The sequence below is a fragment of the Lates calcarifer genome, linkage group LG17 (assembly GCF_001640805.2).
Source record: "Lates calcarifer isolate ASB-BC8 linkage group LG17, TLL_Latcal_v3, whole genome shotgun sequence".
NCBI classification, from domain to species: Eukaryota; Metazoa; Chordata; class Actinopteri; family Centropomidae; genus Lates; species Lates calcarifer.
Window position 1 is genome coordinate 22,458,819 of NC_066849.1, and position 24,147 is coordinate 22,482,965.

At 40.2% G+C, this 24,147-nt stretch overlaps 1 protein-coding gene across 10 annotated transcripts in view; it reads left to right on the forward strand.

Moving 5' to 3' along the window:
* The window catches only part of lrrc7 (leucine rich repeat containing 7), a 112,982-nt gene that overhangs the window by 56,654 nt on the left and 32,181 nt on the right, over positions 1-24,147 (forward strand). For 8 of the 10 annotated variants that reach the window (XM_051077515.1, XM_051077513.1, XM_051077517.1 and 5 more), the window contains 10 exons: positions 13,577-13,779; positions 16,507-16,624; positions 17,939-18,017; positions 18,844-18,933; positions 19,683-19,739; positions 20,982-21,045; positions 21,757-21,831; positions 21,953-22,097; positions 23,102-23,174; positions 23,443-23,460. In XM_051077515.1, coding sequence (XP_050933472.1) covers positions 13,591-13,779; positions 16,507-16,624; positions 17,939-18,017; positions 18,844-18,933; positions 19,683-19,739; positions 20,982-21,045; positions 21,757-21,831; positions 21,953-22,097; positions 23,102-23,174; positions 23,443-23,460 — 908 coding nt within the window. In that variant the 5' untranslated portion in view covers positions 13,577-13,590. The remainder of the gene's footprint in view (positions 1-13,576; positions 13,780-16,506; positions 16,625-17,938; positions 18,018-18,843; positions 18,934-19,682; positions 19,740-20,981; positions 21,046-21,756; positions 21,832-21,952; positions 22,098-23,101; positions 23,175-23,442; positions 23,461-24,147) is intronic. The other 2 variants (XM_051077514.1, XM_051077523.1) reach the window with 1 other exon arrangement.

Here is a 24,147-nt window from a genome sequence, read left to right on the forward strand (position 1 = left end):
GTAAGCCCACACACCAATGGCATCTGTACGTGCGTCATCACAGGTTTACGCCCACTGACTTTTTGGGATTTCTACAGTGTCTGACTTACCACTGCCACATGTGACTAATTGTGGCCAGTGAAGGTAGAAGCAGCATGTAGATGGCACGTTCCCCAGGACAGCTAGGTGGCTTGGAGGTAGGTAGGTAGCTAACTTAAATAAACAAACTACAATAAATACAGCAGCAACTCCATCACATCAAAACAGAGGGAGCTCAGCATTACAAGAGAAAGATAGTACAATCTCTATCTGTCATACAGGTCTCTGGAAATGTAGCAGTTTTATCACATTTGGCATCCTGGTAACTGTACTTTTACCGCTACTTTTATCTGTTTAAAGTGTCAAGTGTATGCAGTGGGCATCAAGTGATGCTAGGTCGGTAGTTTTGTTGAGTTTAAGTCCTTTTCCCCACTGTTCACCATCAGCAACTTGCGGCAGATTCACAGCCAAGGTACAATATAAGTGTTTGTCACCATAGACCTTTGATTATATTCAGTTATTGAGGACTCAAGTTCTGATATAATGTTGCTTTATTTGAGCATAGTTCTGTAATGAAGTTGAAACAACACAAAAATATTGTCTGTTAATAATGCAAATGTAGTACATCAGATTTTCCGTTTATTTCTACTGGTTAATGTTTGCATTTTTCAGAATAATTTAAACTGCATTTTATTTTTTATGTTGCTTGTATTGTCCCAAAACCAAGGTACACTAGGAACCATGACATTTGCATACTCTACAGTTTCGTTAACATCAGGCAAGTGGTAACAAATGATATTCACCTGTAATTATAGTGGTCCCAACATGCAGATGCTTGACCTTCATGAACAGATTAGAGGGTGTTTAAGAAATACCATTAAACAGATGTAGTGTGTTGTATTCACTGAAAACAGTCTGGTATACAAAATCCAAAATCTTGCATGTCAGAAAACCCTAGTCTTACACATTTTACTACACATACTGTGCACCCACACTCAAGTTTACATTCAGTCCACAGAATTATAAAACCTTACACAGTGAGTGTTAAAAACGATTTCCATTCCCAGTCCATTTTCCTCACCTGAGGGACTGGTTTAGCCGTGTTGCATAAAGCTTGTCAAAATGGTACTCTTAGCCAGGGCTTTTTAATTAGTGTTTTATGGTAATTTTGGGCAATTGAGTCCCCCCGGTTACCATGGCAACGGCTCATAGTGCAAATTTCATGGACTGTTACGGAACGCTTTAGGGATAAAACTTACTAAAGGGTGTTTATGCAAATGGGGGCTGTCGTGCCGAATGAGGAAAATATTCAAAAACCCTGCGACCATGTGGGTAGAGTTCATGGTAAGAGAGAGAGACTGTGCTGCAACTGGGAGGTCACAGTTTCAATTGCCATAGCAGACAATTTACATTGGTGCTGAGGTGACCTTGAGCAAAAACAGTAAACCTGATTGATGTAAGGATAAGGACACGTAGGCAGAAGGCTTGAAAGGTATCAATGTGCAGATGAAAAGCCACAGCATATTATCTGTTTTCATTTAGAGAGCAGCAGAGAGGAGAGGAGGAAGAAGAAGAGGGGACCGGAGGATAGAGGAGTGACAGAAGCAGCAGCAGGTGATAGATGGAGTGAACGCATGAATAGAGATCCAGACAGTCATGCACAGCTATCAGCTGGCAGTAAAAAAGAGAGATTGACTCCCGGCCAGAGCGAAAGAGAAGGAGAGAGAGAGAGGGAGGGATGACAGAAAGATAGAGAGGTTGTTCCAGATAGCAGCAGGTCTCACAGTATGTACAGAGAGAGTTTTTCAGGTGAAGGTGAACCGTTCTCCTGCATTCAGGACTCTGTGTGCTCTGTATTCATCACGTTGGAGGAAAAGAAAACTGGACGCAGCGTCACATATATGAGCTCAATAATACATCTGAGGACAAAAAGCACAAGTTAAGCATTCATTTCAAGGTTAAAATTCTGGTTTTATTCTTAAGGTGGGGGTCAGGGTCAGATGTGGCAGTTGTGGTTAAAGTTGGAGAAAGAATCCAAGTGCTTAATATAGGGACTGAGTAATGCTATCCACATGTTTCCACGACAAGCACCGATAGAATAAATTAATGAAGAGATCTCCCATAGTGATTTCTTCATTTTTTGGCTCATGATGCTGTAAAGCTGCACTGGTCAATACATTTATATTAAAGTAACACAATGTAGGGTTTGCTGAGCAACAGTGGTCTCTACAGTCACAAGTGGTAATTAGGTACAGGATGCTGGTGCTTAAATTCTGTTGTGCACTGGAAACAGCTAACAGCTCATGAACAGAAAGCGAAGACTATCAATTACTTGATCGAAGCCCTCTCTTGAACTGGCTGGGCCTTATTCCTGCAGCTTGAGCCGGCTCACCAGAGTTACATAGCATTATGACGGGCGTTCAGGATCATATGGTTGAATAAAAGAGGTGCCATTCCCCCTATTACAAGTCAGTTTACCATCAAAGTGATTCTTAGGGTGTTACTTTAAGGTAAAATAATTGCATAATGATGCTTTAACAAAGGATAAAATGGCAAGGTATGGAGCATTTAAAAGCTAAAGAGATATTTCCCTCTGTAGACCAAAACAAAGCTAAAAAGGAGAGTGAATGTTGAATGTGAACGATGAACTTACTTTCATCAGGTGGCCAGAAATGTGACTTTAAATGACTGTAAATGTTCCTCTGTATCTACTAGTTGTGTAAATAGGCATCTGTCTGCTAACAGGTATGACCTTTTATATGATAATATGTCATGCTGGTTGATTCTTGCCAAATATATATTTAGGTGACACTGTAAAGCGATATGGATCAGACTGTACTGTACATGAAGTGGTACATTGTAGGTTGCACCTCGAGGACAGAGAGTTCATATTTAGGCTCCAAAATGTTAAATCAAATTAACCTAAAACTTTTAATAACAAGTGTCGCCCTGTTCTTAGTATGATCTATGAATAGTTCAAAGCTTCTAGGTCAACAGTTTGAAGCTGAAATACATGACGCTGTACTAGTAGGCGTGTGTGTGTGTCTATGTGTGTGTCTTCTTTCTGCTTTCCTTCCTCTCCTGGCTCTGAGTGTTGGACGAGCTGCTGGGACACCAGCATGCCAAGGTGACCTTAAATAAATAGCTAAATAGCATAAAAAAAAACACACACATACCCACACATACACTGAAATAAACTCATACTGCCTGACATTGACATCAAGAGTCAATTTAAAAGCCTCCACATCTGTCTTCTCTGTCTAAGTCTTTATAGTTCTCTGTAAACCCACTTCCCTTTCACACGATGATAATATATTGTCAGCCATGTTTGGTCATAAAACGAAGAAAAACAAAATGGAACGTAAACCAACAATACATAACTTTGCACAAATAATTTTGTCAGACGTGTTTGCGTTGAGGTAGGTTGATTTGGCTTTACACAAAACCTTAAACCTTGTTGCATGATATTAAGACTTTGTTCAGACTGCAAGCGAATCAGATTTCTTACTCAAATCAGAACTTTAGGATAGACAGTCCAAACTGTCATGTGCAAGTGATCTGATTGGATCTGTTGGTCCAGACATCACTGACTTATCTGCATTGGTTGCTGTGGTAACAATGTAGGCGTAGCTACACTGGTGACACAGCTTTTCAATATGGAAGCATAAGAAATGAGGGTCCAAACTGCCAGTGTTGTTCTCCGTAGCACCAAAAAACTGAATTCTCTGACAGTACTTTGCTAGTAGCAGCATGGATTGTGCTCAGTTTTAGAGAGCATCTGGAATAAGACACATCTAGTAGAAATCCAGTTGGAATCGTATTTCGAACCACCTCCAAATGTGGTTTGGATCCGATTTGCTGTGCAGACAAATCAATTTGGATACAGATGTCTCAAAAACAGAATTGGGCTGGCAGTCTGTACAAGGCTAAAGGCTCTGGTGGAGTAAGGAAACATCTGCAACAACAAACCTTATTATCTAAAATGTTTGTTTCAGTCACAGCTAAAGATTGGCCAACAACCAGGGAGTTTCTGGTTCAATTTCCAGCCTCCCAACATTTAAGACGGGTACTGGAGTGGTCTGCAATCCTCAGAAGAGCAAGCCCAGAGCGTAATGAATAAATGTCTCCAGGACTGACAGGATGTGGTACTGTATATAACCAGTGGGAGACAAAGTAAAAATGCAACATTCAAAAAAGTAAAGGTACATATGTATTATCAGAAAAATGTACTTAAAGTATCAAAAAAGTAAAAGTACATGTTAGATATCACCAGAATATTATGACTGATGTCTTAATGAACAAGTTTTGCAAAATGCCACAAAAAGTTTTTATTTATTTTTTCTCCTTTCATACCGAAGATTGAGGCCAGAGAAACACAATCTGTGGAGATTTCCTCGTTCTCAGACACAAGATGATAAGTTTATCTTTCCAATGAATCACCTCCTGGAATTTAAAAATGGATTTAGATCGAGACACTCCCGTTGAGAGGAAACAAAACGTACCGTGCTCGTTTTAAGATGGCTTCCCTTTCTGTCTCTTGGTAGGGGGTGGGATGGAGGAAGAGTGAGAAAAAGTTAAACACAGAGACAGACGGAGGAAGAGCATTGAGAAAGAGAGCAAGAGAGAGAGAAGCCTGAAAGGGAAAAGGGAGAAGACAGAAAAAGGAGATGTGCTGGGGCGTCTCAGGCAGAACTGGGCCATTGAGCACAACCCTGGAAGAACAGAGAGGAGAAAAAATAAAAGACTGGCCTGGAAACAGGGGAGAGAGAGAGGAAAAAGTGAGACATGACAGAAGGAGGAGAGAAGAGGCTCAAATAAAATCTTTCCTCTGTGAGCTTCACAGATACTGAGGAGCAGTTGGACGAGTGATGCCTTCAGACGAAAAGCCAAATAAGTCGGTCTGGAAATGTGTGTGAACAGCTAGGTGACTTTCTGTAGATAATGACACTACTCCACTTTAACACAAATACTACAGTTTTATAGTCTAACCTCTCGTCTTTAAAAGGTTATTCCGGTGTTTTGTAAATTTGATCCTGTTTTTTCAACCCTGTGTCCTACAAGTTATGTTTATATACAGCTAATAGAGCACAGTAAAGTGCAGTGAATTGTGGGATACACTCCACTGCACAGGATGTGAACCTTCATCTCTAGTGTGAAAGACTAACTCAGTCTCATCAAATCTGCGCACAAATAGCATGACTTTACACTTTCAAATTGTGTGCAGTGCATACATCAGTTCTTTCCATGTTGTTTGGGTTAAAATGGTCAGGTTTAGGCAATAACCACTTAAGCTAAACCACTTGAACTATACAGGGATTTCAGGAAAAGAGCTCTATATATTATGCGTTACACTCAAATATTATAATAATTTTGGGGAAAGGCTGAACAAATAAGCACAGTGTAACTTTCTATAACAGAGCTTTTCTCTCGTGATAATCATCTCACAACCCTGCAGGCTGATCTTGTCAGCCCTTTTAGGTTGGTATGCACTGGTTTTAGTCTATAAAATACCAAAGAAATGAAAAAAATGCCACGCACATGCACCCTGGAGGCCCAGGTCTGATTCAGGCTGGAGCCCTTTGGTGCATATCATACACTTCTCCTCGTCCATGTACCTGTGGAGTTAGTCTATAAAACCAAAAATATTCCAGTAACAATAATGTAAAACAGAAAAAAACGCAAATACTGGCTGAAACAACAAATATTTCGAATTTTTGTCAAAATGGTTGACATATATAAAGACTGTATTGTATGGTAGAAAATCACTGCAGTAACCCAGATATGTTCCTGATAGCACGACTCTGCTGTTTCTGGCTGTCTTGTCACGCAGCCTTTCTCTGTCTGGCTGCTTGTTTATCTATCTGTCTTTATTGCATACTATTTATACATCCCACTGTTTGTCTGTCTAACTTTTCAGTCTGTCATTTGTTGGGTCCTAAACTTTTCCAGCACAGAGTGAGAGTGGGTACCATTTGTCATTTGAGAGCATCTTTTCAGGTCTTTCAGTGGCTGGAGTCTCAGTTTAGGTAACAATAGTTTGACCCATTTGGTGCACTTGTGTATTTGTTCATTCATGCATCTGAGCATAATTGATTCCCACATTTTGGGAGCAGGTGAATTGTCAGCTGTTCTGTATTTCGATGTGTCAGTCGATTGTTATTTTTAGTGTCAGTGATGTAAGGGTCATTGAGTTTTACAGACATACCACCTGGAGCCACAGTGGCAGCAGATTGGACTGGCTGAGAGTGTGAAAACGCCCAGACCGTGATTCAACAACATTATTCTGTTATTCTTTGAAGACTTTGTCGTCACCGGGAAAAAAAAACAATATTTTCAAAGACTGGCTGTGTTTTTCTTAACTGTAACTGAGTGGACAGACAGAATTAACCATGCAGTCTGTCTTTACCTAGCATTAACCCAAAAGTTTTAGTTACCTAAGCTTTACCAGACCTTAATCACAGGACTGACAGACCATTGTGTAAATCTACTATATTGCTCTGCTCTGTACGCACATCTACTGCATCTCAGTCAGTCCTGGAGGAGGGATCCCTCCTCTGTTGTTCCTCCTGAGGTTTCTTCCATTCCTTCCCCATTAAATAATTGTTTTATGCCTCTGCTCTGTCTACAGCCGTGGCCGGTAACACTATGTTTTCGGGTTGTCAGCCATGATATCTCGGGAATGCCTTGAGGGAATTTCTTCAAATTTGACTCAAACCTTTACTTGCACTTGAGGATGAACTTATTGGAATTTGTTGGTCAAAGGTCAGTTTCTCTGTTGTTTTTGGTAAATTGCTGCAGAATTTCCAGGCAAATATAAAATTTGTGAACCATCCTTTTTCTCACATCACTGATCAGTCTTATGTGGCTGCATCTTCATTTTATGTTGCCCTCAGTGGTTCTTCACCTTTAGACATAAAAGATTGTTGTTGCCTCATAGGAAGAGAGTCCAGATTTTTGACATTTGTTTCTTAAGTTCCCCAACTAATTGTCACAGCAGTCCAAGGACTTGCATGTCAAGTAAACTGGCTGCAGGTGTGAACGTGAGAGAGAATAGTTTGATCCGTGTACAGTATACTATATGTGTCAACCCTGTGATAAACTGAGTCTACAGTGTATCCAGCCTCTCTCCATTGTGAGCTGTGATAGGCTACAGGCCCCTGGGACCCTGAACAGATGAAGTGGGTGTAGGTGTTGGATTACTGGCCAGATGTTAGCACATTTACGTTAAATTGGCATCTTTAAGTACATTAGTTGTGGCAGCTAAAAAAAGACATATTTAGTATGCGTAAAAAAACCTTAAAAGTTCAATAGTTATTAATTTGTTCACCGTCTTTACGTCCTTATTCCTTGTCAATGTGACATGTGGCTGGAAGATATCCCAGACTGCATTGGCTGTGAGGCTACAAACCACCCTGAATGTCAAATTTGACATCCATTATCAAAAATCTATCAATCCCCTACAGACACACCTGTATTTATAACCATTTTTTCTAATGCAAAATGACTCCTGACAGTGTATTTCTGCTGATCAGGTTTGCTAACAGGACATTTGTGAATGATTAAGTTGCTGGCTCAGAACAAAAGACAAATAAATCTAACTGTGTGTTTGCATGCATCTGCTGGTGCAGGTAACCGCTGTAAGTGGTTATTTAATGAATGTAAAAAAGACAGAACAAGCTGTTCCTGGCTGCTAGTTAGCTAACTGCCTCCCACATATACAGTCTCTCTCTCTCTCACACATACACAAAACACACACACACACACACACTAACACAGTGCTCAGGGATTTGCTTGACAATGTGGAACGTTGGGATGTGAAACAGGATCTTCCATTTTCTCTCGCAATTGCTGTCTTAAGTAATCGCAAAACTAAATGAGTCTGCATGTGTGTGCCTTTCATTGATTTATACGTGTGTGGGTAGTTTACTGAATATGTGTGTGTCTGCCGTTTCACATGTGCTTGTGCGTGACTGTGTGACTGTTTAATTGTGAGCGAATGCAGAAGCCTGGGGTGAGCTCTGCAGAATGCAGCTTTCACAGCTCTATAGAAAAAAGCAGTCAGAAAGAGAGAGAGACATGGAGAGAAGCTGTTCTAAAGCTCCAATTCAGGTGCTATAAAGGTGTTTGATATATTAGAGTCTATGTAAAGCGTCGCCAAATGTGGAGCAATCGCCCACTGAGTGCAGCATGTTCTGTTTTATGACAGAGAGAGAGAGAGAGAGAGAGAGGGAGAGAGAGGGTGAGTAAAAATACACCCAGCTCCTGGGAGACGGTTGCTATGGCAGCGGTTACTATGACGATGGCAGGGCTGCACGTGAAGTGATGGCTGTCATGGGACCCTGGGGAATTCACCCTCTAGAGCCGCTGGAGGAGACGCACACACACACACGCGTAAACACACAATCGTTAGATAAACTTCAGAGGACATTACATGGATTTCAACCCGGTCAGACCCAACTAGCTCTACTACTCAAAAAATTCATGATAGGGGTTTGCTACCCTCTGACGAGACCCACGGGAGTGTACCAGTGACAGGCATTCCCAGAACTTTGTCACCATGGTAATAATAAGAAACACATGGTTAAGGTTGTAGAACAGTCGCAATTTGGTTAGCTCTAGGAACAGTCAGGGTTAAATGTGCTTTTTCATGTGTCCATATAAACATTTTCATCATTTTGGCATCACAGTGTGCCTTATTCTATCGTGTTTCAAGATACAGACTCTGTTTAAGGAACATATTACGCAATAAGTTGATTTGAATTGAAAACAGGATGAAATATTCTTACAGCACTGCAAAATACAGTCTTAAAATACCTTAGAAAAAATATATAACATTATGTTAAGAAGTTAAAGGACTCCCCCTAACCAAGTATATCGAAAATACTGTTCAGGCATAAATACACCAGTTACAGTTACAATGTACTTTAAGTACATTTTGCTGATAATACTTCTGTACTTTTACTTGAGTCATGAATCTGAATACTTCTTCCAGTACAGCTTGCTAGCGTGTAAACGTGTGCATGTGTGTGGGCGGCTACAAATGTGTGTGTGTGTGTAGCATGTGTAGGTGGGTGTGTGTTATAGCAGCAGTTCTTGCAAAATTTCTCACTACTCAGATATTTGTTTCTTTTATGTCATAGTCACTGTACTGATGCTAAATTGTTTAAATATGTGTGCTGGGGAGCGTGCACATGTAGTGTTGCCTCTGCAGAGTCAGTCTGCTCTGTCATGCTGTTTCCATAGCAGCAGCGAGAGCCAACACAGCCAACCACGCTCACTTCCTAGTTTCACCCTATTGGTGCCGACTTGAGCTGACACTATTCCCACAATTTTTTTTGTGTGTTGACTACTGAATACACTTCAGTGTCCCCCCCTTACACTCATTCATTCAGACGGGGTCCACCAGAGCAATAGACAAGAGGAACAGAAAATGCAAGCAAATATTTTCAAAGTTAGGTCCCTTTTCTCTTATAAAACATAATATTCATGGCAGAGCAAGAGCTGGAGATGAGCTTTTTAAAGCCCTGATGCTTGTATACTGTGTTGAAGTTGTCATCCTGCAGCGTCTTCTCATATCTTTTGACATTTAATCCATAAATTTGAGGAGTCTAAACAGCTCTACATCCTGTTCTGTGCATCCTCTTTGTCCATATTCTTGTTTTTCCTCTCCACAAATTCAGTCTCTGGGGGTGTCTGTGACATGAAGGTGACTGCCCACAGTCAGCTCTCATTGTTGCCTGCATAAACAATCTCCCATTTGCTCCTAATATTTGTCATTGTCCCCTGCTGTTGTAGGTACTTGCTTAATTCTGATGGGTAACATCAGCTCTCCTCTCTTTCTGTCTCTGCTCTCTTGACAAAAAAAGCTGTTATTTTTAGTCTACTCTGTCTTTTGCATATTTAAGCTGTTACATCAAGAGACTGTGAGGGCATAATCAAGCAGCTGCAGTGTGAGTAGCTAATAAAAACAGATTGTTTAGCAGACTGTGCGCTGATATTTATGCTATCGATTTTGCCAGATCATTTACCACAAGAGTTACTTTTCAGTGCTTTTATATTGGATCATTTTGGATGTCTTAAAATACGGTCTTTAATTATTCAAAGTTACTTCACCAGTCAGTTGGAGAAAGAAATTTTCTTAGCTGTTGTGTGACTCACCATCATATTAATGAACAGAAACAAATAGACTTGATGACTGGGATTACCCACAGAAAAAAGAAATGTAGGAAAAGAGGAAAGAAGAGTTATAGCAAACTGTTCAAACCCGCGTTCAGAGGGGTCAGTGTTGCTGGTTTATTTTGGACATTTAGGACATCTGGTGTCACAGTGCATAGTTTCCATTGCTCTGTTTAAGCGTCTTATGTGCAGGCGATTTAATGGAATTCATACAGAGCAGAAGGATGTCGTGACCTAACATGCTGTGTTGTACATCGCTTCAGGCCTGGAAACTGTTAACACGAACTGTTGATGATGTTGAGCCTGTTGCAACTCATTGTCTTCTGGTAAGAAACACGAGATGATATTAATAGTCTGAGTGACAGCAAGCATCTGCACTTGTGCTCTGTATCCTTTATTCTTGACAACATTTAAGCTCCTTAGCAACATTTCTTAAGACACTGAGGGGCAGTGGTCGAATATTATTGTTCAGTACAGATGTAGTTGGATGGAGATAAAGCATCTTGGCCCACACAATGTAACCTTCTCCAAGTCCAGGAAAATTAAACACAAACCCTCTTTAGTACACCATGCATTTTCCCACATATTTCTGATTGTCATGCCTTGGTTCAAAAGATTTGTTTGCCAAATACTTCAGTGCTTGACCGGAGCTCTGACTGTGTAGTCATGATTCCTGGCTTCAGGAACCAGAGGTGCTGTTGCTTTGACAAACACACCAAAATGCACTAAGAATTCTTGATATTTGAAATGTTTCCTCACTGACCATCAGAGAGGAACGATGGTTTTTGACGACTCTTCAATCTTTTTAAGTGATCTACAGTTCGGCTTTACTCTTGAACCTGCTGGGACTCATTCCAGTAGTTTGAGCCACTGAATATCACTCAGGGCTCACGCTCCTCAGGATCTAGGGAGTGAGTATATCCATGTTCACTCACAACTGACTGAGAGCTTGACTGAACTGAGAAATGATCATTTCAGGAAGTGATTCAGTTCAGTTATTTTACCCAAAACATCCGTTCTTTTCAACAAAATATTTGTGAACGAGACAATGCTACGTTGGGAGTTGAGTTTTTTTTTTACACTTATCTGACCTTTGTGATCTTCTTTGTTAAAATGCCGCCGACTCCCCAGAGCTTAACGAACCCTGGGTTACCTTTAGCTCTAAACACGAGGGGCTAGACAGGAAGCAGTGGCCTAATGTGAGAGCACTATGCAAATACTAGGTTTACACATACAGTAGGCAAACAGTAAATCCCAGCTTGCCTCATTACACCCCCTTTAACCGTGACTGTGGATAAGGATGTATTGATTTTAATGGTCCAACCCTTTTAGATAAACAATCTTGGAGGATCTGCCGTCTCCTTTATCAGATTTCACTGGGCTTGCAGCAAACTAGAACAGATAACATGGTGTCCTCACAATGCTCAAGATCACTTCGTCTATCATCCAAATTCATCTGGTCGCACTGTGCAGCTGGACATGTGTGTGTTTATAGACAGATAAAGCTGCAGGTCTTATCTCTGAGCCTCCTGGTGTCCCTCTCTCTGCTCTCCGCACCTCCTCATTTTCATGTTCTCCCCCTCCTTCTCCTCCTCGTCAACCTTTTGACCCCTGTCTTTCTCTTTACTCCGCTATTAACTCTTCATCGCCTCCTGTTATTCTCTCGCTCCGTTTTTTCCTCTCCACATTGCTGCTGGTTTGAGCTCTTCCACATCAAACAGGAAATTGAGACGGCAGTCTGATAACTGAAAATTCACTCTTTGTTCAGTCTGAAAGGGCTGGCATTAAAACATTTATATTTGTCAGTAGATTGAGTGCAGTGAGCGTTTGGGTTTGAAATGATAAAGCTGAATGATAAATCCTCACTCAAGGATTTTAATACCCATGGTTAGCCTACTTATGCCATTCAGCCGCTAGCTCTTTAAATGGAGTTGTGTAATGGAGTGATGGAGTGATGTTGTCGCAGAATTACAAAGGATTCAGTCTAATTATATGGCTCTGGCTTGTTGTTTGAAGAGTGTGTTTGTGTGTGCGTGCATGCGTGGCAGAGACAGTTGAGCCTCAGCCTGCTGTGAGCTGGGTAACTGCTGGTTGGTGAAGGACGCCTGCATTACCCATTTACTCTGAGTTTTACACCTGCCTGGCAGCAGGCAGGCTGCTTCTCTCTCTGTGCCCACATATACAATATTTTAATACAGCTGAATTCCCAGTAAAGCTGTTCTCAATTACATGTTTTGCTGTTTCTGTTGTGACACAACATGGAACAAGAAGAATAGTGATTGAAAAGCAGAGGTATGCTCAGTCATTGAGGATCTACAAACTTGAAATTCCTCTGAAAATCTCAGACATTTAAGAGCATTTAGAAGCCAAAAGAAGTTTGATAAATAGTTTTTATTTTTAAGGTTATGAGTATATATTAGACACTGACTTAAACAACAGCTAAACTTTTGATCAAAAATGTCAATACATTTAATTTGGAGATGTCCCCATGTACATTTCTCTGGCTGTGGTGTAACACACACTGGATAGATAAGCAGCCAACAGAAATGACCAGCTTGGACTGTAGGGTCAGATTGTCAAAATAGACATTTCTGCAAACAGGGAACGAAATAGTTAATGATGTATCACCTCTGATCATTGGCGTTGCTGTAAGTGACGGAATAGCAGTATGAAGGAGGTGCATGGTGCATTTGATCCAAAAAACGGCAAATGATATTGTTCATAGTTGTTTTTTTAAATTATTCAAAGTTGAAAGTTGTTGATTAAAGAGTTGCTCGCTCACTCCGTCCATTCATTCTCTTTACCTGGAGGGTTGTGGAGGTTTAGAATTGATCCCAACTCCAAATGTGTAAGAGGCAGGATACACTGGTTTCCAGTCAATCACAGGACTGTTCGCGAAATCATAGAGCTGATACATCTCCACTGATGAGCTGATAGGCAGATCGGTGTCAGTTTAACTCTGATGTGTGCGGAGTCATATGAACACTGTTATTTACACCCTCAGACTTAAATTAACACTTCCAAATTTTCCCTGCACAAATTTTTGCAGTAGGTGTTTTGTGAAAACGTGTTCCTTTGTGCATCTATTTATTGCATTACTCACCAGAAGCAGTGAAAGCTGTCAACATTAATGAATGCAGCTCACATGGCCATCACCAAAAATTTATTTCAGAACATTTTAGAGAATATCCCACACATATGAATTTTAATGCCAGTTTCTTTGAAGAAGAAACATATTTGGTGCTAGTTTTATATCTCAGGCCGTTTCTTATCTTATAGTGATCGAACCAACAGTGGTCTACACAAACATAAGCTGAACAAAGACTGGCAGCAGCCCTTCTGAAATTAACCCATCATCTCTCTCCTCTTCTTGCCTCTACAGTGCAGTGTCTGGAAATGACCACTAAGCGGAAGCTGATTGGCCGGCTGGTGCCGTGCCGTTGTTTCCGTGGTGAGGAGGAAGTGATCTCAGTGTTGGACTACTCCCACTGCAGCCTGCAGCAGGTCCCCAAAGAAATCTTCAGCTTCGAGAGAACTCTGGAAGAGCTCTACCTAGACGCCAACCAGATTGAGGAACTACCCAAGGTGACACTGGACCACATGCTTGATCCTTTCTGTTGTAACTGTAACCTATCCACTGACTCTAACCTGCAAGCCTTTTTACATTATTTTACCTTCCAAGTCCTTTTGTTAGACATAACTTGAAATCATGTGTCTGATCTGTGCAGAATCGGTGAAAGAAATCCTGGCTTTGTCGTCGCTCTACACCTCGTAATACACATTTTTCACTAAACCCAGAAAAGTTACTATCTCTATTTCATAGTCCCCTCATGTACACCCTCACTTCAGTGACCTCACCCCCACTGATTAATTGGCTGTTGCTCGATATATTAATATTGTGTGAGCCTAGTCACTTATTTTAAGTGGTATCAGGGGTTATGTCATTGATGTTCATTTAAAAAGATAAAGACTTAAAGTTTTGACATAACACTTCACCTTGAGGTCCATTTGTTGAAATTGTTGTATATAAGTGATGATTCGACTGTCTGATCATCAGAGGATGTAGTTTGTGGTGCTGTTTGACTGTACTGCTACATGAACAGGTGTTTCTATTATTTTGTCTGCCCCATTTATACCAATGAACCTTCTAACCTTCATTAAGGTAGAGTTTATGGGATGAGAGAGAAGTTCAAGTGCCTGTCCTGCGACAGGGCCACATTGTGGCTGAAAACCTCCATGTGCGCAGTAATGAGACAAAATGCCCTTCTAGTATTTCAAGGAGAATTACAGGTGCTGTTTATAAGAAGGCTGTCTCATTTTATTGATATCCTGTCCTGGTTTAAATGACAGAGATGTTGAATTGGATTTCTAAATATAGCCTGCATGAATGGAGACAGACTAATAGGGGCGGTGTAAGTGGCAGGCCAAACTTGCATTCAACTAAAAAAAAAAAAAAAATTGCTCAGCCTTGACAGCCTTGTGTATGTACAGTATGTGTGTGTGCCAAGATTGTATAAGAGCTATTGAGGTTGCCAGAGTGATTGGCCTTTATGTAAGTGGGCTGGAGAGCTCCTTAAGTGTGTGTGTATGAAAGTGATTGTGTGTTTTAAGTACAATGGCCTGGCCTGACCTGAGAGCACAGGGCAACCCTGCCCATGTTTAGCCCTATGTATGTAGCTCTTTTGCTTTTGTTTTTGGACAACAGGGAAGCTGGATGTGACAGAGTACATATGGCTAACATCTTAATGGGTCAAAAAAGTTGATCTGAGATGATCTTGTCCACAAAATCCACAAACACTGTTTATTTAGTGCAGTTTAGGATTTAGTTACAATGATTTCATTCTTTAAATGCCTGACAGAAATGAAGAGATGCGCAAAAAGCATGGTACAAATGTTCAGTGGCCTTTAGTGGAACTTAGAATCTACAGTACAGATAACACTTATCTAATATAGCTAATATAAACTTTGAGATGAGGTTAGGAGACACTGACAAAGAAAAATCAGGCTTTTTCAGGTCTTCTGCCAAGCAGGAGATCCTCAGCATTTATCCTGTGCTGATGCCATGCCACCTACTGTGTAACACTGAGGATGTGATTGAGCCAATCTGTTCAGAAAGCTCCAAAAGTGATGCATAATTTAGTTATGACACTCCTTCCCCAAGTGATGTTTCACCTGTGCTGACACGATTGTGGTCGTCTGTTAAGGAGTTAAGGAGTATTTGTGGTTGGTTAAATCATTATTTTTGTGATTCAACCCTGTTAGTCCAGTGTTTATTGCTTTGATCTTTGTGAACTAGCCCATTAACCGTGACATGATGGTTGGGACAATGAGGTGCTGTATACTTTTCATGGATTGTTAGGGCTTTATGGTACAAGGAAGGTTTTGCATCATGATTTATTTCCATTAGGTAATTAGACTGTTGTGGGTGCAGTCATGTACTGTAAGACAAAGCACACATCAGACCTAGCTGAAGCTGCTACAAAAATCCATGACTGAAAAATGGGCTAAAACTGAACTGTCTTTACATGAAAATTATCTTGTCTTTGCTTGGTAACTGTATGATAGTGTTTCATAAATTACATATTTTTACATCTATTGTGAATTTTTAAAGTACATTTTTGTCAAAACTTTTCCAACCAAATGCTCCTTGTAGTGGAAAAAACTGGCATATAATTATACTTCACATAAAAATTCATGCATGAAAACCCACCTTCTTTTATTTCCTTATTCCTGAGGGTAGAAATTCATCCTTGACCTTGGAAGGTTTTGAAAATAGCAACTAAAAGAACAGTAAAAAGGTAGTAAGTGGACCTTGAGTTAAGCATATTTAACCATTTCCAGCCTTAATGGGAAAGTTTGAACAATTTTGGTGCGGTTAATAACTGATCCACCACTCACACTTTTTGTGTGTTTGCCTTTTGTATGTTTTAGTGTTTCCTTTAGTGTCTGCTCTGTGTGTTGGTATTTAGAGCATTCCTGTGTTCAAAGCACTTTCCTGCACTTTCATTTGTGTACATGCTGTGGCATTTGCAGTATTTTTCAATTTAGGGCACATTTCTCTGGATGTTTTTTTTGCTTTCACTCTAGTATGTGTTTTGTCCTTAGGGGCCACCGTATGCAGGAGATTAATTCTGCATTATTCATAGAAAAAGGCGGCTAAAAAGGCACTGCTTTTCCACAACATTAAGTGGTGCATGCCTCCAGCTGACTTTCTTGCTCTCTGTCCTTTTGTACCTTTCTGTTAAAGGTCTGTGTGGGTTTGCCAACAGACTATGATAATACTCCTTTCTTTTCCCCTCTGTGTTCCCATAGCAACTCTTCAACTGCCAGGCCTTGAAGAAGCTGAGCATGCCCGATAACGACCTGTCCAACCTGCCCACCACCATCGCCAGCCTGGTTAACCTCAAAGAGCTGGACATCAGTAAAAATGGTAAACTAAAAAAAAAGTCTGCTGAAAACTTACCAGCCTTCTCAACTGCTGATTGCAGTGATAGACGTATTAGAGAAGATGACAATCTCCAGGAACTATTTGCATAAAAATTGAATTACAGTCAGTCCAGATACAGTATAGGGAGCTGAGTGGGTCAGGAAACAAGGGCAGCACTTGTGAGTTTTCCTGCAGATCTAAAATAGCTGAGGCAGCCCAGAATTAAACCTCACTAGTGCAATGTCTGTTCATAATGTGCCTGTTAGTAGAGGCTGATTGCTTGGCATGCGTTAATCCAGCTTTCTCAAGAAATCATCCAAACAACTTGACACTGCGCTTCCTCGGGTCCTGAGCAATACACCTGCCATGACATAGTTGTGTCCCCTAGCAATGCTAGAGTCATTTGTATGCAAAAGCTCACACGAACATTTGATGCTGACGTTAGTTAAGTCAAAGCCCTGTTCAGTATTTATGTATAAACCCCCTTGTGTAAATGTGAAGGATCTAGGTTTAGAAATCTGTTTGTGCAGTTTATAAGGTGTGCGCTCAGATTTGGAAACTCTGCCTACACAGTGAAAAGGTTGAAACATTCAATGCACAGTACAATATAGCATAAAATGTCCTAAGTTCTGCCTGTTCTTAAAACCTTGGCATGTGACCGCTGTAAATTGTCTGGGTGCTGCATTGCCCTCGTGTTGTAGTTCCACCTTTTATTTCCTGTCGAGTAATATGTAGAAATTATGTTAAAGTTTTCTTGAGAACTGCACATCCAAAAACCTGCACTTAGGTTCCTTAGCTTCAAGTTTGAAGTCTAAGAGATCAGCGACAGTTGAGAAAACCGAAGCACAGACAGAGATTCCTCCATTTATATTCAGATAATCACTATAATTTCACAAACAAAAATGTGCTACTGTTTAAATCACTGGAGATAATAGTTTCCTTATCAAGAGTTACCACAACAAAATATGAAAATGTATAACTACTGTATCTAGGTCTGCTATTAATAGTTATCTGCATTATGTACTGATATGTTTTTTGTTTATTTTTTTCTAATTAATCATTTGGTCTATGAAAAGTAAAAAAAAATGCCCATTACAACTTCACAGTACCAAGAGTTGTTTTGTTTGACAAAAAGTCCAAAGTCCCAGAAATATTCAGTTTACATAGTTTGGCATCGTTTCACTAATGTTTGTCTTGAAAAATGAAACAATCAACTAATCAGTTCTTTCAGCTGTAAATACATGATCATATTCCCATCATACCCCCCCCAATAAAACCATATCATTTTCCCTCTCCCTGTCTTTCTCTCTCTAACAGGTATCCAGGAGTTTCCAGACAATATAAAATGCTGTAAAGGTCTGTCTGTGGTGGAGGCCAGTGTCAACCCTATCACCAAGTAAGACACTAACACACACCATGTAGTAACACAACTCACTAATATCACTGAACGCCTGTTGGACCACTTCGGCCTTTAGGTTGATGGTAGCAAATATATGAATCAACCTGGACTCAGGTCATGATCTAATGAACTATTTGATGCCATTTCCTCATGTTTTTGCTGTTAGAGCTGATTTTTCTCTGCCATAATCGAGGGTCAAGAAACACAACACAGTTCTTTTATTTTGTTTTTACATATTTCAATCCATGTGTTTATGGCCCCACAGAGGTGCTAAATATAAATATATATACAGATATAAATATACAATAGTTGGCTGCATCCACAGGTCCTATATACAACCATATATACAGTATATATCCTATTTGCTCGATCTCCAATAGCAGATATAAGGACAGTACTACAGTAAAATGCTGGTGTTTACCTTTCTGCTGTGAAGCTATTGGAGCATCAGGTGTAATGTTGGTAATTGCTGTTTTCCTATCGGCCCAGTTAATGTCCATGAAGCACATCTTGACTCAACCACACAGGATACTGCAGACAGAGATGTTTCTTATACTTTGTGTGTGTGTATGTGTGTGAGAGAGAGAGATGAGTCATCTGCAGGCTAACAGCAGCTAGCTGTTTCTGCAGGGGTTGTTATGGGAACCTTGTCCGTGTTTTATTCCATTGAGGCCCTTCAAGGACACACATTTTCTTTTCTTTCTTTCTTTCTTTCTTTCTTTCTTTCTCTCTTTCTTTTTCTTTCTTTCTTTCTTTCTTTCTTTCTTTCTTTCTCTCTTTCTTTCTTTCTTTCTCTCTCTCTTTCTTTCTTCTTCTCTTCCAGACTCCCAGATGGTTTTACGCAGCTCCTGAATCTGACCCAGCTCTTTTTAAACGATGCCTTCCTGGAGTATCTGCCGGCTAACTTTGGCAGGTGAAGTGATGCATGTGGTTATTAGTGTTTCCTCACTTGTGTGTGAGAGAGAGCATGTGTGTTAACTTCACATATTTCAGGCACCAGAAGCCCTTATTCAGAGCCTCGTGTTTGGATCTTTGTGAGAAAAATTTGCACGTCCAGGTTGGAATCAGGCTGTGGCTTATTTTATGAATATTTTTCTTTGGGGCAAAAATTGTATTTTTGATTACGCCGGGGTAGGAGTGCATGAATGATTAATCACAATTCCCTGCTTTAATTCTGAAAACATCTTTTTTTGAATTGTGTGTGTCAGCTGTTTCTGACTTTGAGAGTGCACACACAGCGAGGTGTGAGCTTCAATGCAAATCCATCAAAATTAAAACACCCATTCATCTCCTGCTAACTGAGTGATAGTCAGTGGCTCAAACTGTCAGAATCAGACCCAACAAACTCAGGAGTAATGCTGAACTAGATCAATTAAAAAGACTAAAAAAATCATTAAAAACCAGTGTTCATCTCTGATATCCAATGAGGAAACTGTGAAAATATCAGAGTTTGGTGTGTTTGGTGCCCAATGGAATTAATTTCCACTGCAGAAGACGCTGTTGCACAGCAAACATACATACTGTTGCTTTAAATGGGGCCCCTTTTTTCCTCGTTTTATGTTATGTGGCCTTCCATGACATCCCTAGTAACATTTGTTGCATTTTACAGAGAGAATTAATACAGTAAGTCAAGTTTTGGTTTCTGTGCCTTCTGTTTATCAGACTCTCCAAACTACGGATCCTTGAGCTGAGAGAGAACCACCTGAAAACCATGCCAAAGTAAGACAAAGCGCCATATGTGTCTGTGGGCGTTTGTGCATATAAAATGTGTCAGAAATAAAGAGAGTTTAAATTGTAATCTCTGCACACACACACACACACACACACACACAGATGCTTCATGACATTACATGACTGTATCCTAGCCTTCCCAGGCGTCCAGATTAAAGCTATATTTATCCCTGGCAGGTGCTCTTGAATACTGATGAAGCCTGTTCGAACAGGAATGTGCTCTCAATGTTTCCTGTTCACTTGAGTTTGTAGCCTGTTTTCATACATGCCCACCATGCCACCATGGCCACTGTTAAGTACAGTTATAATAGTATCTTACAGTACGAACATACTAGTATGACTGTACCTAACAGTATTGAAGATTACAATTACAATGGACTGATAACAGTGCAAACACTGTTACTAATTTACTAGTATGACCACCAGCGCACAGTCCCTCTGGTACTTTACCCTTGGTACCCTCCCTAATCAACAAGTTGGAGCCATTTTGACTCAAAGCAATAAATAAAAGCTGCAGGGGGATTATGCCATTGCTTTCTAACTTGCTAACCTGAGTAACAAAGAACCGGAAGGTGTTCAAAATGTAAATTAAATGATTTGAAAAGGGAACCCATTAAGCTGTGCCACGTTCGCTAACGTGTTATCTTTGAGCACACCTAATCACTCTCTCCGTACAAGCAGAGTAGGTGGGACCAGCCAAAACCTCTAAGAGAAAATATTCTATATGAGCTTTTCTTTAAGAGCAGATATTTCACTTGATACTGTTCTATCTCGCCTTTGGTATTTTATCCTTTACTCTAGCGTTGTTTTGTATCATGAAGCCAAGCTATAGGAGCAGTTTGACTCATTTGCATGTACTACATGCTAAAGGCAATGTGGGCGTTCAGCAATTTAGCTGAAAACAAAACGTCTCTGAATTCCTCTGATTGTAGACACCGCACACATTGTCAATGGACAATTATCTATGGCACATGCCTACATTGTAGATGTTACTGTACATTGAAAATGATCTGTTTTGATTACATTTTTCTGTCTTCTTGGATGATAATTTTGCTTATTTTTAGTAATATTTCCTACTTTAGAGAGTTGAGTTTCTGCAGTGCAAGTGTTAAAAAAATAAATGTGTATATTGGCCTGGTGTGTGGGTGGGATGTGCTGTTTCTCAGCATATAAAAATGTAAAATGTGCATATGTAACAATTGTAGTAATCAACATCTTGTGTCCCCTCAGGTCCATCCACAGACTGACACAGTTGGAGAGGTTGGATCTGGGTAGTAATGAATTCTCTGAACTGGTGAGAATGAATACAGTTATAATTTGCATGTTGCACAGTCAATATGGTAAAGAAATACAGTGTTGTATGTATTTAACATTAAGATAAGATAGATTCATGCTCACAGGGAGTAACGTCTGTGCATCTACCAGTTAACACATTTTACTTGCAAAGAAATGAGAGTAAAGAAAAAGGAAGAGGCAGAGAAGAAGGAGTCCAAAGGCAGAGAGGAGAGTCTGTGTCCCATTTCAGGGGCCTCCTCCTTCAGAGTTCACATTTCAAGACCGAGCACTACGGCATATGGTGAATCCTCTGTAGACCGTCTCATTTAGGGAGGAGGCACAGGTTCAGTTGGACCCTGAAATGGGGACACTGCGACATGGTGGAGGAGGGAGAGGGCCGGATCGAGGCTGACAGGATGTGACATCGTGGTCAGACAGGAAGTCGAATATGGCAGGAGTAGGTTGGCTGTATGGTCTGCTTCCTGCCAAGAGAGAGAGAAAGCATGGAGGGAGTGATTGCCAGTCTCACCCACTCTGCCAACAGTTTGATCAAAGTGGGAAGTCTCCGGATGCACTAAAGCAGATTTTTGGATCCATGCATGATCACAACATTTGCACTATCTGTTTTTATGCTCAATGAAAGATGTGTTTTCAGCTGCTGAACTTCATATATGTTGCTCTAGTGTATGGTCAGTGTAAGTTTCTGTGTTTCCCTCTGTTTAAATGGTAGCCAGAGGTGTTGGAACAAATCCACAACTTAAAGGAGCTGTGGCTGGATAACAACTCTCTACAGTCCATACCAGGGGTAAGAACACTTTCAGCCCTGGAGATATTTGAATGTCACTTTCTTTTACATTATTTCTGCTCCTCTGTCTTATTTTTCTATCATTTTTTGTCCCTTTCTCTCCTCGCCATCTTCTCCACAGTCGATAGGGAAGCTTCGTCAGTTGCGATACTTGGACTTAGCCAAGAATCGTATCGAGACGTTGGACACGGACATTTCAGGCTGCGAGGCCTTAGAAGACCTGCTGCTTTCCTCCAACATGCTGCAGCACCTCCCTGACTCTATAGGTACACACACACATACTTCTACACACAAAGTAACTTACAGACCTTTCTCAAGTTGATGTAGCTTTAGCGAAGCATCTAAATCCCCACCTATTTAATTCCTGATGAGGTCTGTGCAGTAGAAAGCAGCAGAGGACTGTGGTTATGCTGGGCAGATCCTAGGTGAGAGTTTTTGTAGCTCTGCAAGGTGATACAGCACATATAACTGAAAAGTGTATTAAAGGATAAGGCTGGTGTTATTCTTTATTTTTCTAACTGGCAACAAATCCCATCAGAAAAGACAAGTTCAGTCGACTTCTCCACCTTGTCTGTGGCCCTCAGCTTCAAGCCTATTGATTTATGAAGATAGAAATCTTTAAAAACAGGTCACATATAAATAATCACATAGAAATAGTTTCCTTTGCAAAAGATGCTAAGTAATTTACTGAAACAGCTGCACACTCAAATGATACTCAAACAGGAATAGATTTTGCATTTGTTTGATTCACCGAGGAATATTTATGGCTGCAGGATGTTGTATGTGGAATTGACTCAAAATAAACTTCAGTGTTCATATTAATGAAGTGACTTGTACCTTTATTAACATGCAACCGTGTGGGTCATTGATGGGTTTTTAATAGTTTTTTCGACAACACTGGAGCTCTGTGGTCAAGAGGAATACGCTGTATCAGGCTTACTGGTTGTTCCTCACTCAGGGCTCAAGACAAAAGGAGACAGACTATTTTGTTTTCTTTTTTATGAGGTGCTATATAACTATTTTTTACTTAAATCAGCTACACAACCAGTACTTGTTAAAAGGATCCATTCATTGTTGGGTTTGGCCTTTTCATAGGATGTTTTCACAGTAAGAAAAACATAGAATACCACTACCTATATAGTATACTTTAAAAATGGCATTTCTAAATGGCATTTCAGACCTGAGTGTCTATTTCTTTGAAGTGTAAATAACTTTGCATGTTTGTGTCTGTGTCAATGTTTGTGTGTATCTGTGTTTTTGTGTGGTGTAGGAATGTTGAAGAAGCTGACGACACTGAAGGTAGATGACAACCAGCTGACCTCACTGCCTAACACCATTGGGAGGTAAGAAACCCACACATGCACATGCACACAGACACACACATGCACACACGAAAAGCAAATCAAATAATAAAGCCATGTAGACTTTTGTCTTATTTTGAAAACACCTTCAACAGTATCTTATGTCAGTTTAGATGATGTCAGCAGGTGACTGTTTATCTTTGGTGGGTTGTTGTTTTCCTTGTTTATTACTGTTAGTTGCTGTGTTGTTATGCTGGCTGATGATTGGGGGGTTCTGTGTGTTGTGTTTGCTGCGTTGCCGTGGCATTAGTGCGAAGCCCAAGCAAGGGTGAGTAACATTAGCCTCCTGGATCCGGGGGTGCGTTCAGAGACAGATAGATGTTTGACTGCGTTGCAGATACAAACATACAAGCTTGCTACCACATGCTGTCAGTGTGGGAAACATCTGATATTCACACAAATTACATGCAAACATAAACCTTATTTTAAGGCACAAAATGATAATTTTATGTTTTCTTCATGTTTACCTCCCAAACCTTTTCAGTATTTGGACTTTATGTTTAAATAAATCCATATCCTTAACTGTAAATGTGCTGAACCCAGCCCTGCTAAAAACCTACAGGGTTTAGACAGAAATGATTGCATGTAAAACGATTACAGTAATTTGATTACAATAATTCTTATTAGAATCCATCACAGTCCAGATTCAATCACAGTAATCAGATTAGTTGCTTTGAGGAAAGATGAACATTTGTTGAATTAAGCAGAAACATTTTTGAGAGGAAAAGCATTCTGAATTCCAAAGTATTGTTAATGAGTCTTTTTTTCATCTCTGTATACTTAAGATAGGAATATCTTATAAAGATATACTTCTGCTCAGACTGCAGTGTGCAAATAAGAACAACTTGTCTGTTTAACTCCAGGGTTGATAGCTTTTGGAAGAAAGACAAGGCCTTCAGTAACAGAAACCAGATTGAATTACATCAGTTTGGATAAAAATAAATTGATTCTGTTC